The 14,839-nt window shown below is 53.3% G+C and overlaps 1 protein-coding gene across 1 annotated transcript in view; it reads right to left on the bottom strand.

Annotated features, from left to right (window-relative positions):
• Positions 1–14,839, bottom strand: part of PAPPA (pappalysin 1) — a 255,828-nt gene that overhangs the window by 41,820 nt on the left and 199,169 nt on the right. The window contains exons 18-19 of the mRNA XM_022579137.3: positions 8,466–8,613; positions 3,333–3,442 (exon numbers count right to left, since the gene is read on the bottom strand). Coding sequence (XP_022434845.2) covers positions 3,333–3,442; positions 8,466–8,613 — 258 coding nt within the window. The remainder of the gene's footprint in view (positions 1–3,332; positions 3,443–8,465; positions 8,614–14,839) is intronic.

The following is a 14,839-nucleotide window of genomic DNA, read 5'->3' as shown; positions in this document are numbered from 1 at the left end:
TATCTCATTTCTTAAGTTGGGCAGTATGCACATGGGCAGTTGTTTTATTTTCTTTAAGTCCCTCTGTGTCTGTCTGATGTATTTATAGTAAATACTACTGCTACTGCTACTGCTATGGGTTGGCCAAAAATTTTGTTTGGGTTTTTCCGTAACACCTTACGGAAAAACCCGAACAAGGTTTTTGGCCAACCCAATACTATGCCTCAGTATTTAAGATACAAAATCACATGCTTGGCCTGCTTCACCCGCTTATCGCACCTGTCTGGTTCCCGTCAGTGTGTGAGTTTGTGACTCTTGGTTTCAGTCTAGCTCTTGTTTCACAGATGGGGCAACTCTGGCACGTATAGCAAGCAGGTGTTGAACCCCGGTCACCTGACTCAGCCACCATAAACACTGAGGGAGCATCTACTGTGTGCTGGGCGCTTGAGGGGTGCACCAGGGTAAATAAGGTGAGCACGGGCCCGCCTTCACGAAGGTCACCAGTCCTGCACGTGATCTCAGTGTTGGTATTCCGCTCATCTAGGTGGTCCTCATTCTCGTCACACGTGCCAATACACGTAAAGTGCTTAAGACAGAGCCTGTCACGCGGTAAGTGCCAGTGGTGGGTCGCAGCAGGCTTGCGTGGGCTTACGAGAGGCAACAGTGCTGATCTCTTGCTACTTGTGTTGAGTGACAGCCACTTGGAAACCCAGAAATCTGCTATGGTGAGAACATTTACGCCTCAGGAATTGGCTGGTGCTACGAATCAGAGGGTGTACTTTTGTGGAGAGCCAGTTGTGAATTATTTACCGGCTGGTAAGCGATCGTAAACATTTTGCCTTTATTATTATCATTGTAGAGGCTGCAGGGGTAGCTGGAGGAGTACACGGCAGCATCAGGCTGACCTGGGTCCCTCTTCAGTTCCTCGTAGGCAAGTGGCTTCTACCTCTGAGATTCCATTTCCTCTACTGAAAAAATGGAGTCTAATTCCCACCTCATAGGGGTGTGTGTGTGTGTGTGCGTGTGCGCGCAAATCAAGGCTGGAAGGTGTCTGATCCAATGCTCGATTCACAGCAGGCATCCATTAAATGTCAGCTGTCATCTCTCACTCTCTTATGCTGGGGACAAATGTGACAGTAGCTGGCGCGGAACCTTGGCCCTGACCATCTACCTTGTGCTGGTGCTCAGAGGTGAACCCTCAGAAAGCAGAGGAGCGATCCAGGGCCTGCCTTGGCCTGGCAGTGCCTGCACCAGCAGCTCTGTTTCTGTAGCTCTCACCACAGAAGGGGCAAGGGTGCAGCCGAGGCCAGCTTTTCTGCCTGATTCCTGGAAAGCCTCAATCTCTGCCCTTCGCCCTCCTCCCTCCTCCCTTTTTCTAGCACATTTTTTCCTCCTGGATAATGAGGCCTCCGGAGACCAGTGGAGGTCTGAACCTCGTTATGGCTCTCTGGGTAGGCCGGCATCAATAAAGGCCGGCAGACCAGGGAGCTGGGTGGGGGGCTGGAGCAGGCAGGCAGCGGGTGGGCGACTGACGAGGGGGGCGCTTTGTAGACTTTCAAATCCCTAGATTTGTTTCACAGTGAATTATAACTGAACTCTTTAGTGCCTGGGGCTCACAGAGGGAAGGGTGGGAATTCACCCGGGTGCAGCGAGAAAAGGCCTGAGGGGGAGACGGGTCGGGGAACCCAGTGTGGGTCCCAGGCACGTGGGACGTGAGTGAGGTCTCCTGTGCTCTGTGTAGAGTGTAGGTCCCTGTCTTTGCTGGGTGGAAGTCAGGGTGGAGTAGAGGCAGGGCGGGATGGAGTGCAAGGAGCTCCCGGTCAAGATCCTGCCTCTGCTTCCTGGGGTGACCTGGCCCAGTCCTCTCCCTCTCTGAGCCTCAGTTTCTCCATCTGTACAATGAGGGGCGTGTATCTGATGATCTCCAACTTCCTTGAGACTCTGACATACAGCCTTTGTGCGTGCGCCTGGGCGTGTACAGCCCATCAGAGTACATGGGGTGCTCGGTGAGGTGAGGGAAGCAGGGTGCGCAGGGTGCGCTCGTGCAGGTCCGGGAGAGTCAGGCAGAGAGACGGACAGAGAGAGATGGAGAGAACAGTGGGGATGGAGGGAAAGAACGTGGGCAGGAGGGAGGCAGAGCCAGGTCACAGAGGTATCAGGAGAAGGGAGAGAAAGAGCGTGAAGAAAGAGGCAGGAGAAGAAATGAAGCTGGAGATGGGCAGAGAGCGGGAGCGGGGAGGACGAGGAAGGAGGGGTGGAGAGCCCTGGGGCGCACGGGGGCGCAGGGAGCTGCTGGCCAGGCCCAGGGCCAGGCCCACAGGTGCAGAGTGCTGCGTAAGCCCTCACAGCCGTGCTCTCGGCTCATCGGGGAAACAGTGCACCCGGCCTCGGGTTTTGCAGCGGGCGGGCAGACGGCAAGGCCTCCAGCGCCCCGGCGGAAAGGCTGAACCCGCCCTGCAGCCCTGCCTCTCTCACTTCCTCCAGCGTGAGGGGCCAGTGCCCAGAGCTGGCACATGAGGCCTGGGATCGTGCTGCCCCGGAGGACAAGAGTGGGGTCGCGAGTGATCGGGTGACACCCAGGAATGTGGGAGCGGCCAGCGCCAGTGTGAACATGGCCTTCCAGCAGCCTGACCGTGGGAAGAGCACAGCCCTTGGATGCAGGCTTGGGGTCGAGCCCTCACCCTGGGCCATCGCCCGCTCCTGAGGTCTCAGTGTCCACAAGGGGAGAATGCAGACAGTGGCCCTCATTCCACATAACCATCCTGGGAGACCAGTGGGGGTCTGAACCTCGTTCAGACCTCGTATGCTAAGCTCCGGGTGCACAAACACGGTAGGTGCTTCGTACACAATTGGTGTTACTAGTTCCCCGTATCACATATTAATTGCTTTCCACCAAATAAGCAAGGCACGAGAAAGATACCAGAAGCCTAGGCTATGGAATATCCCAGAGCTTATATTAGAGAAGCCAAGAGCACCGTCCTGACCAGTGAGGACGCTCCAGTCAGGCAGACACAGGTCTGTGACCTGACTCTGCTCTTTCTACCCAGGTGTTCTTGGGGCCTCAGTTTCCTAATCTGTACACTAGGCACATTAGTCCTCTAACTCCTAGGCTGTCATCAGGATTCAGCGGGACAATACATAAAAGATCCATAGCACAGGGCCTGGCAGAGGGAAGGTATTAAACACTCGAGGGCTGGAAAAATGATGGTGAACAAGTCTTCACTCCACAGAGCAGATGTGACCGTTAGATGCTTTCACGTATGTAGAGGGACTAATGCAGGACCAGAGCGTATAAGTGGTCAACAAGGTCATTTCCCTCCCTGAGCCGCAGGTGGGTGGCCCCAGTCACTCACCTCCACCCGCGTGGGGTTCAGCCAGTGGGGGATGTCACGGACGGTCACGTTCACTGGCAGGATGATGGACTCGCTGTTGTGGTCCAGGCACGAGGTGGCACACTCCGACCCTGAGGGGAAGCCGAGAGTGAGGTGGTGGCTCAGCCCCCGTCTCCTGATGCCAGGGGCTGCCCCACCCCCAGAGTGGACCCTGCCACTCCCTGGTCCCCAGTGAGTGGGGATGCCCACCCTCAAGGGCAGTGGGCAGGAGTGAACGCCCCAGCAGCGCCACCTCTGGTCTCCCTGACCGTTCTCTCGTCTCCAGTCCAGCTGGCGCGCACCACCACGGTCAGCAGCCCTCAGCCCAGGTTGGTCCTGCTCCTCCTCTGCTCAGAAACCTTTCGAAGGTTCCCCACATCCAGGACAAAGTCCAGATCCCTCTGCTCGGCACCCATGCCCTCCCACGGTCTGGTCAACCTTATCTCCCACTAACCATCTTCACACCCTCCCACTAACCGGACTGTGCTCGGTTTTGCATGGGAGTCCCACACTTCCTCGTCTCTGTACTTCTGTTCCTGTCCATCCTGTCTCCTGAATCGTCCCCCTGATCTGCCTTTGCACGGTCAAATCCTACCAGTTCTTCAAAGTCCAGCTCAAATCCTCCAAGAAGCCTGCCCTGATTTCTGCAGCTGAGTGAGAGCAGAGTTTGGCACTGAGGAATCTCACTCCGGTGTTGGGCTTACCCCCTTTCCCTCCTTTTCCCAGTAACAGGGATGCCCTGGGAGGGCAGGGATGGGATCAGTTCCTCTCTGAGCCTAACCCAGTGCCTGACACACAGGGGTCTGCTCAGCAGGCGTCAACCAAATGAATGGTGAGCCTGTCAATGCAACGTCGACGTCTCAGCCCCATACTTCTCCTCCCACACCGCCTGCATTCGCGCCCTCTGTGCCCTCAAGACCATCCCTGCCCCTCTTCCACTAGCGTATGACCAGTTAATGACCCTTCAGACCTCAATCCACGTGTCGCTTGCTCGGAGAAAACCTCCATTCCTGACGGGCCAAACCCTCTCACTGGCACCCAGCACAGATTTGTCACATTGGCTTGGTGTCTGTTGTACCAACAGCTCTCTTCCCTGCTCGACTGTAACTCCACGAGGCCAGCACTGCCCGCGCTCCCCCTTCTATGCCCAGAGCCTGGCACTGTGCGTGGCAGATGGCAGGCACTCAGTGAGTATCTGTGAAGTGAGTGAAAGGGACAAGAGTGAACGGGTGCATAGGTGGTTGAGGAAATGAGAGAGAGTGAATGAATGAATGGATGACTGGCACAATGAGTGAATGATGAATGAGGCATCTCGTGGTGGAGGAAGTGGGTACCTAGATGGATGAGTGAATGAATAAATGACTGAGTAAGTGGATAAAGGGATGAAAACATGAATCAGGCAGTGAGTCGGTGAAGGCGCCATGACCAACAGGGCCAGGGTTAGTACACAGAAGCCCTTGGTCCAGGGACTTCTTCAGCTGACTTTCAAGCTATGGGTTAGCAAGATGGCTGTAATTTGACTCATACATTCTCTGTCCTGACCTCACTGATTCTGAAGTCTCCCAAAAATCAAGCTCATCCCATGGGATGTCCCCAGGACTCCCAAAAAAGTGCTCATTCACATGGACAAAGAACTGTTGTGTCAGAATCTGACCAGGGCCCTAAGGAGGTCATTCCCCTGCCTTAGGGCCAAGACCACCCTTGAACACTAAAAGGTTTACAAGAGTCAACTCTCTTGAAAAACATCCTATGCTGTGAGCCATTCTAAAGGCTCCCTGCAAACGTGTGTGTGTGTGTGTGTGTGTGTACACACAGTATGTATATATGTTTATGCATACATGCAGCTAGACGTACATAGACACTTGTATATGTATATATAGTTTATCCAGTGCCCTTCCTGTTGCCACCTACCTTGTCACCCTCTTCAACCTAAGAGACTCACAGAACTCACAGAATCGGAAGAGGTAGCAAGGGTGGGGTGGCGGGTCCAGGACAATCTCTGGAACCTCTTTAATTTAAACATGGGGCCACTGAGCCCAGAAGGTGGGGATGGGGATATTCCCGGTCCTGCCAGGTGTTTTTCACCCGTCACTCGTTCCCCTGCACACCCAGTGTCATCGCATCCGTCTCGGAGGCGACAGCGTGCAGTGTGCGAGCTCCGGTCGCAGAGCTGGCGAGTAGGGGGCCGTGAATGAAAGCCCGTGCCTCTCTGAATTCCAAGCCCAGCGATGGATACGGCGGAGACACAGAGGGAAGAGAAAAGAAGGCAGCAGTGGAAGGGGACAGAGAGGGGTGAAGAGTCAGAAGAAAGAAAAGAAACGGGGGACACACAAAAAGACAAAAAAGGTGAGTGACGAGAAGAAGAGGGATCCCCAAGCAGTCAGAGACACTCAGTGGTGTGTGTCTGTCACGAGATCCGTTCTGAAGATTTTAGGGAGCAAGAATGAAACCAGGCTGCGATGATAAAATCCTTTCGAGAAAAGAAGATGCAGCCTCTGAGAAGTAGACAACGGTTATTTATCCCAAAAGGGGGGAAAAAACTGGTCAACACAGGAGGCCACCGCCGCCTTACGCAGGAGCCACATCTTAATTTCTCTTTCCCCGTACCTCCCCCTCGGCACTTCCCTCCCCCATGCCGCGGCTCTGGGCCTCAGGACCAGGCTGCTGTGTTGTGATACATGAGCCCTAATCGGCATCACTACAGAATGGTGATCTCAGCGGCCCCCGCCTCCCCTTCCCGGGAGGAGCAGGGACGGTGGCAGCGGCCTTGGTGGCAGTAACAACTTTCTGAGGACCCCTCACTGCCACAGAAGCCTCCCCAGGCTGCTTGGGGAGGGACCCTGGAAGAGCTGCTCTGGGTGGCCCCAGCACGTGGGCCCCAGCCACCGAGCTGGACACGTACGTCACCTGTGCCCTGCTTACCAGGCCTTTGGTCGAGTCTCTCTCCTTGGTGAGGTGGGCTCTGTCCAGGGAGGAGCTCAGAATGCGGTAGGAGGGAGAGCAGCCTGGGGGGTGGGGGAGAGAAGCCTCTCCCCTCCGTCCTCCGGCCACCCCCTCAGTGCCCCAGGCCGCTTTTACTCTCTCAGCTCTCCCTGTGTGCCCTTACCCGCCCACCGCCCATCCCGGGTCACCGTATTCATAAAACTGGCATCTGCATGGCCGTGGGAGCATGAGGAAGGGAAGGAGATTCAGGTTCCGATGTCAGACAGCTTGCTTTCCCTTTCTGCTCTGACCATGAAGAAGCTCAGCGGGTAAAGCAAATGCTACCGTCACCCCTCCCCCTCCCTCCTGACCATTCTGTGGGCCAGCAGAGAGCCAGGCATTCTGGCTCACTTTCGCGTGCCTGTGACAGGTACACACAATACAGGTTCAAAGGGGCCACGAGGTGTGTTAGTGTATGTGTGTGCGAGCTACACGCAGGTTTATGGGTGGCGAATGTGTGTGGCGTCTCGCTGAAGTGTACGTGCTAGGCATGGGCTCACCACATGACGTGTGTGTGTGCATCTGGTTAAGTATCTGTGCGTATATGAATATATGTGCTTGAACGTGTCGGTGGATGCAGACATGCAGGAGGTCTGTTTTTCAACAGAATTTTTTCTCCCAGGGTTGCTCAAGGCCAGCCGTGAGTGTGACTGACTATTCACGCGCATGCCCTGACTGAGCTGGGGACAGGGACCCCATCACAGACAGAAGTGTCCAGAGCCATGAACACCCCTCAGGGATAATGGAGAGGAGAAAGCCTTGGCCTTGGGATGGAAGAGCCAAAGCTACTTGCCATTGCTACACCTGTTGCCCCAACTCTCTAGAAAGCTTGTAGTGGCAGGCCCTATAAATCCCACCTCTCTGCAACCCTCCTGGTCAGGGTCCTTTGGATCGGTGGCTCGGCAAGATCTTAAAGTACCTCTGGAATCAGCAGGGACAGAACCATGTCCGTGGGTGTTTTCTGACCCGTCCTGGACTGACACAGGAGGGTTGATCCCTACTCTGAGTTCAGGTGAAGAACCTCTGCACTTGGAGGCTACATTTTTCCATCTTTAAAAGGAAGTGGTCAGGCCCCCTTACGCCTCTGCTCTCCAGCCACGGGCCTCCCTTCTGGACATGAAACGGTAACTCGTTTTACTAGGTGAGGAACACATTGACTCTGTGTGGCTGGGAGTGAGTGCCTGCACAGATAACCTTCTGCTCCAGACATCCCTGGTGATTGTCCCAGGACTGGCCATGAGAAAGGACATCCAATTCCCTGGGCTTTTCATCGTGGTCAATTAGGGAATCAGCCCAAGAGGTCATCAGTATCACTGCCCTCAACTGAGATTAGACTCAATGCACACCCAGCTCCCCAGAAAGCCGCAGGCCTGTGATTAACGCGTCTGTCCAGACACCTGCTTTCAACCAGACAAACTCCTGGCATCAAACCCCAGGTTGTCTCCCTTCACTTGGCAAGCTGGTCTATCACCACGCAAATAGTATTCTGAAAACACTATTCATCCTTATTTAGGAGGCAACTGGAATGCCGTGGAAAGGACTCAGGCTTTGGGGAAGGAGAGGTGGCAAAGATCCCTTTGAGTCTCAATTTCCTCATCTGTTAAAGGTTACTGAGAGGAAACGAGATAATGCCTCTGAAGGGCTTGGTGCGGCACTGACCCACAGTCGGTACTCCGAATGACCAGCATTACATAAACTTTAAGATTAATAACAAAGGCTGCCACGCTGGACCACGACTGCTTCCCTAAACAGGACGCGTGTTTTCATCCCTCCCTCCCTCCCTTTGCCACGTGATTCCTTCTGCCTGGAGCGCCATTTCTTGCCCCACAAGCTCTTGCAAATCCCTGTATAAGCGTCCCTTCCTCTGGGAGCCTTCTGTGTCCCCGGAGACACCGGTCAGCTGTTCTGTACTCCAGTGGAACTGTGCACGCTCACCCAACACTGCTTTGCCAACATCCCTGCCCTGAACTCTCTCTCTGGGAGGACAGGGTCTGGTCTCATTCCTCTTCATTTCCCCAGTGCCTCATGCAAGGTCTCACATAGCACGGCTGCCCAAGTCCTCGGCAGGGCGTGAGCCCGGAGCTCCTGGAAGGACGTGCCCTCCCACTGCTCAACCCGACACGCCCGTCGTACCGATGGCATAGCCTGCAGGGCACTGCAGCTTCAGGTTGCTGTTGAGCTGGTCCGGGGCTGAGCACTGGCCTTGCATCTCCTGGCAGACGTGGAAGGAGCCGCTCCAGGTGCCATCTTTCCGGCAGTGGATGACGTTGCTCCCGTGCCCCTGAACGCCACAGAAGCACAGTCAGGACCAAGAGAGACCCCACCCTCCACAGAAGAAGCCTCTGAGTGTTGCATCTCCCCAGAGCTCTGAAAATGTTAAAAAAACAAGTTCTTAACAGTGGTGGAAACCCAACCACCTTCAGACAGAGGAACCGTAATATCTCCATTTTACAGACAGGGAAACTGAGGACTCAGTGTGGGAACAAACTTGCTCAAAGCGTCCTGGAGAGTTTAACTCCCAGGTTTCCTAAATCTCAGTGGTGCTCTTTCAGAGATTTCAATCGGAGAAATGTGTTCTGCTTGTTCGTTTGTTTTTAACTGAGAGGGTGGGACCCACGTGCACCCCCAAGGTGTACCGTAAGTAAACATGGGTCCTGGCGCTGTTTGGAAGGAGACAGGCATACACCAAGGCTCATTTCCTCTCAATCGATGAGAAAGCGTCCCAGGCCAGGGCTCTGCCACGTGCTAAGTAGGCGACCTTGGCTCCGCTGAGGAGCTTTCTCTTCCAGGGATCCCCTCCTCTCCTTCCCCTTCCCGTCCTCCCTTCCGCTCCATTCCATTCCAGCAATAATGGCACCAAGAGGGTGGGGCGGGGGGGGATACTTCCATCTGCGCCCTCCCCTCTGATTCTTTAAAATAGGCAACATTTCCCATTTCTCAATCTTCTGCAAAGTCACGGGCAAGTGCAGCCTGCAGACGTCGTCCTTCCTCCAAACCGCTTTGCACATCTAAGATTCTAATGGGAGGTGTCCAGCTTTGTCGAAATTTCAGAACCACCCCTAAATCCAAAGACCGTTTCTTAGTGTCCACTCTGGGTTCAGGACCGTGCTCAGTGACTGCGCTGTGTGCACCCGGCGAGAATAACCGGATGTGAGGGGCAAGCTGGGAAGGCCTCTGAGAGGAGGTGACATACGGAAAAGAGTTTTCAAGATTCTGTGTGGAATCAGGCAGAACAGGGAGGGAAGGACACCTGTGCAAGGCCAAAGGGCACGTGCAAGTTCGAGAGGGAGGGAGTCGGGAAGAGCTGGTACGGCAGGTAAGGTGTGGAGCCTTAAACGGCCACTTATGGAGTCTGGACTCTACCCCTTGGAACTGGAGAACCACGGGTAGTCTCTGCACAGTGGGGCCTCCCGTGTGAGAACAAGCTGTATAGCGTCTCCCTCTTTCACGTTTAGGATGAGAAGAGAAACTCTACGTGAGGCCAGAGCAGCTGACCACGCTCCGCCAATGAAAATGTCTGCGGAATGGCTCCCATGCCCTTCAGCTGCCACTCAAGCCCCTGCGTCTGGCCTCCAGAGCCCTCAGAGCCTTAACTCTGCCTGATTCTCCAGCTCCCCGCTGCCCACGGCACCACCGCTGACCTTGAACTCCACCAGTCGCCTGCATTCTTGAAGGCGCCCCGTGAGGTGCCACACGGCCGTGCTTCTCCTCCTGTCTGCTCTGTCCCTCTCCCCTGCCCTCCCGCCCAAACACCGGCACAGACCTTTTCTGGCACAAGCCATCCTGTCCTAACGCCACCCCGGTCCTGCACAGAACGCTACCTGAAGGTCTCTGACACCCACTGCCTCTGTATCCCCACTGCTCCCTCCTAGACGATGAGCTCCTTAGTCATCCCTGCATCCCCAGGGCCTTCCACAACACTTAATAGGTCCTGGCCTTTGGTCCATTCACGCGTCACTCAGTATTTTTGCTCACTCGAGAACCATTTAACAAGATATGGAGTCAACAGGTGACAGTTATGGAAGGAATTTGTTTAAAACACAAGAAGAGAAATGAATGCATGAATCAAGATATGAGTAAATGAAGACATGAACGAATACGGAAATAAATGAATGAGTGCACACATGAAAAAATAAACTCTTGGAAAGGGTTGATGCAGGCTGAAGCTCCCCTGTCTGAGAATACAGCTGCAAGGAGAGGGGATTTAGAGAGAAAGGGGGCCCCTCTCTGAGCCTCACGTGGACCAGCACGAGGAGGGTCCAGTTGTGGTGGAAGCCTCTGTGGCCGTCGAGAAGGGTGGCCCATCCCGAGCACGCAGCTGTGGGATGATTGCCGAGTCCACCCAGAGGTTCCATGTGAGCTCAGGGAAAGTGTAGGCAGCTTCATGTGGCTTCAGAGAACCCCGACTCTCCCTCCCAGAGCCCCAGGCCCCGTGATTCGGCTGGGCCCTCATGGGAGTAGGAAATTGACCCCAATTTCCTGGAGCCTTGGCCTGGGCCTATGATGCATTTGGCCTCCAGCCCCTGAAGGGCTGCAGACCTCAGCACTATGTGGGCCAGAGCTGGCTGGAGAGCTCGGTTTGCAACAGAGAATGTATTAGAACTGACTGGAATCTGCTCAGGGAATTTCAGACTGGGGAGGCTCCACTATAGAAGGTGGGAGCATAAAGCTATGGGTCTTGCTACCTCTTGACTCTCTCCCTCCTGCCCAGGTCATCGAGCACCTGCTGCTGCTGACTATATCGGCCTTACAGAGGACGGGATCCTTCTGGGCTGGGCTTCCAAACAAGGCTTACTTGAGGGCTGGCAGTCCAGGGCGGGCTTCTACAGTGGAACCCAGACGACATGTCCAGCCCCATCTCTTGCTACACACATGTCCTTCCTGCTAGTCTGGGGTCACCCGTCTCTCCTGCACACTTCTCTTGCTTCCCACCACCATCCCTTTGTCCCTACTGTGCCCTCTGCACGGCAGACCTCCTGGAGCCCCTCCAGATGTTCGAATCCTCCTTTGGGAATAGATCTTGGTGCACTCAGGGCTGCCTACCAACCGATGCGGACCCTCAGAGTAAGATCCATAATGTTGAGGCTAGTTTGCTCAGAGATGACCTGACATTGAGGACCCAATCTGGGAAGACCAGAGACCACGGGCAGGGGACCCACTGTGTGTACTTGGCTCCAAACACACAGTGCTGCATGCCAGGGTGAAAATTCTCACCAGGGGGGCTGAGCATCCCTCAGCAAAGCATTTTGCCTCTCTGTGCCTGTGCATCCATCTGTAAAAGAGCATATTGTGCTCTCTCGACCCCTCTTCAGCTACACAGGTCCACAAAGAGCCGCAGGCATATAACGTAGTATCAAATGCCTAGTATGTGCCAAGTGTTTTACGCACATTTAAAAATGCTTTTAACAAGGTAGTGTAGAAATTATGTCCCTTTTACAGATTTGGAAACTGAGGCTCAGCTAGGAAGTGAAAGATGAGTTTTTAAATGATATTGGTGTAATGGTTAAGAGTATGGACTTAAGCCAGCTGACCAGGTTCAAATCCCATCTCTGCAACTTTCCCACTGTGTAGACTTGGGGAAGTTCCTTAACTCCTCTCTGCCTCAGTTTCCTCAACTGTTAAATAAGGCTGCAGTTCACGGCCTGAGAAAGTCACCACGAGGATTAAGTGAGTTAGGTTACGTGAAGCATTTAGAGCTTAACGCACACATCAAGCTCTCTAAGGGTTAGCTGAGCTCTTAACCACCCTGTTGCACTGTCTCCAAGGGAACTTCAGAATCAGCCCCAGCGTCACCCACATTCTAGAAATGGCAGCCACCAAAATAGGGAGGCAGCAGGCCCAAGTCACGCAGGTCGTCGGGGCCAGAGCCAGACCTCTTCCTGTAAGCCTCTGAGCTTTACTACAAGGCAGGGGAGGGGAGGTGGAGAGGAGAGGCTGGGGGATGAGCGGAGAGGGAGACCTAGACTTTTTCTACTTAGCAGAAATGAAAATAAACAAAATAATGGCAGAGAGAAACATGGCAACATCAGAGCCAGGCAGAACTGCAAGGTGCAGTGCAGGATATAAACAGTTAAGCTTTGGAGGCAGCCTGACCTAGCAACTGGAGTCTCCGTTCTACCTGGACTTCCTAGTTGAATAAGGTGGGCAAGCCACTTTACCTCACTGAACCACATCTTCCTCATCTTCAAAACGGGACAGTAATGCCAGATGCTGTGGGGCTTAAATGAAGTAGTCTGTGTAAAGCACTTAGCCCAGACTGAAATGTAGTAAATGCTCAATAAATCACAGCTGCTGTTCACTCTTTGCCTATGTGTCCAGTCAATGGCCTTACATGCATTTTGCTTCCTCCCAGTGAGATTCAGGGGTGACATGCAGCTCCAGGAGTAAGGATGGGCAGAAAATGTGGCTTGTGCAACGACTTGGTTAGGAGATCTGAGACTCTGTGTCAGATCTGACTCTGCTGGTATCAATAACTTGCTGTGTGACTTGAGGTACGTTGCTTCCCCTCTCTGGGCTCCAGTGGTCCCATCTATAAGGGAAGTGTGTTGCAGTAGAAAATCTCTGAGGTCTGGCCCACCTCCAACATCACATGGGCCTGGGATGTCTCTGACTTCCTCTGGGAAGCCCTGCGTTCTCGGGCAAGCATGTGACAACCCTGAAACTAGAAGCTGCCCCTGCTCTGGGAGGCATTATACATGTGAGAGCTGTGCTGTGTCCAGAGCAGACCCAGAAAGGCAGGGCCAGCTGCACACCACTAGTGGCAGAAAGGCTTTTACAACCTTCCTCTGTGATCCGTGCAAAGAACTGGGTGCATTCCTGGCTCCACTCCCACCCTTCCTCTCTGGCTCCCGCTGTGTTGCTAAAGTCCACCACTGAGTGCATTACTTCATTCCGAAAGCACCTTTAGCTTCTTCCTCTCCTGCTGCAGCCCCTGTGCATGCATCTCCCACAGACCCTGTCCCCATCCCAAGACAGCCCACTCCCCAATCACCTACAAAGCCTCCCACAGTGCTTCTCGCTGTTTTATCACCTCGGACAGCTCAGGGGCATCTGAGTTAGATTAAATGCTCAGACAATTAGCACTTCTCTCCAGTCGCCTGGAGATGGAATCCCTGTCCTTTGCCACTCCCTGCCCTGGAAATGTCTGGAGACAGTGGGAAATGCAGGGCCCTGGAGCCAGTCATCACCACCTACTAACTCATAACAGTGGGCAAGAGCTTGGCTTCACAAGCTTTCTTCCCTTATCTGCAAAATGGGCATATCGCTTCTTTTTCAGAAGTTTATGATGAGGTGTCAAAGTGAGAGAAAATCTGTGCCTTCAGTTTGGCAGTCAGGAAACACTTAAAACAATTTTTTTTTAAAAGCTGTTATTGTTAAGGTTCTCTGTCTTGGTTTACAGGGATAATAACACTATAAATTCTAGAGCTGAACTGTTCAATATGGTAGCCACTATACAAGTGTGGCTATTTACATTTAAATTTGAATGATTTAAAATTAAGTAAAATGTAACATTTAGCTGTTCAGTCACTTAGCTGTATTTCAAGCGGTCCATAGCCACACGTGGCTGGAGGCCACCATATTGCACAGCACAGACATGGAACACTTCCATCATAGCAGAAGGTTCTACAGGGTAGCGCTCATCTAGAGAGTCTATAAATTCTACAGGTTTATGTGAGCTAGAGGTCAGGTTCCTATGGTTCCTATTGGTCTCCCCAACCTATATCCTGGCCTCACGCATGATGGTTGACTTTCTGGGGCTAGCTACCGACAGAGGGCTAACTTTCAAGCCATTGCCTTTGTTTCCACGTTCTGTAAGAGCCCACGTGGCACATCATGATGCATGTGGCATCTCTCCACTAGAAGTGACCTTAACGGCAGGCTAGTTCATTTGTGCCTTCCCCAGGGCTGCCATGCACGGTGGCATAGGTTGTACACTCTACGATTCCAGGGGTTACTCATAGGCATGCCTTACTTTCATTACCTCATTTAACCCTCACAAATAAACTATAAGGTAGGTAGTATTATTTCCCCTCCCCCATTTTATGAATGAGCAAACTGAAGCTTAAAGAGTTAAACAACTTGCCCAAGTCCTCCAGCTAGCAAGTGGTGAAGCCAGGATTCACACTCAGAGTCCAGATCCAGCGTCATACTGGCTCCCAAGGAATGAATGAAGTCGAGGTTTGATTTGCTAATTTACTTTTAGTGGCCGTGGGAAGGAGTATGTGAACCTCCCCTGCAACGGTCCCTGTCCTCTCTCGCCAGGATCTGGAACTTGTTTGGAAAGCAAAGAATTCTCGCTCCATACAAGCTGCTTGATTCAAGATACTCCGTGCCGTGCGTTTCAGCTGTGCTTACAGGCAGCAAGAGGGGATCTGAGGTGAATACTAGATTTGGCTCTCAGGCCCCTGGTCTGAGGGTAGAGGAAATTCATTTGCAGTACAAACTAGAAACGTCAATTGTATTAGGAGCCCATTTGGCATGCGTTCCCTCATTCTTCTAGCCGGCAA

Source organism: Delphinapterus leucas, chromosome 6 (genome assembly GCF_059928025.1).
Source record: "Delphinapterus leucas isolate spDelLeu-1000000601 "Yukka" chromosome 6, BTC_Dleu_Yukka2, whole genome shotgun sequence".
Classification (NCBI taxonomy): Eukaryota; Metazoa; Chordata; class Mammalia; order Artiodactyla; family Monodontidae; genus Delphinapterus; species Delphinapterus leucas.
Note: the sequence above shows the minus strand (reverse complement) of the source record. Positions and strands in the feature narration are given on the sequence as shown.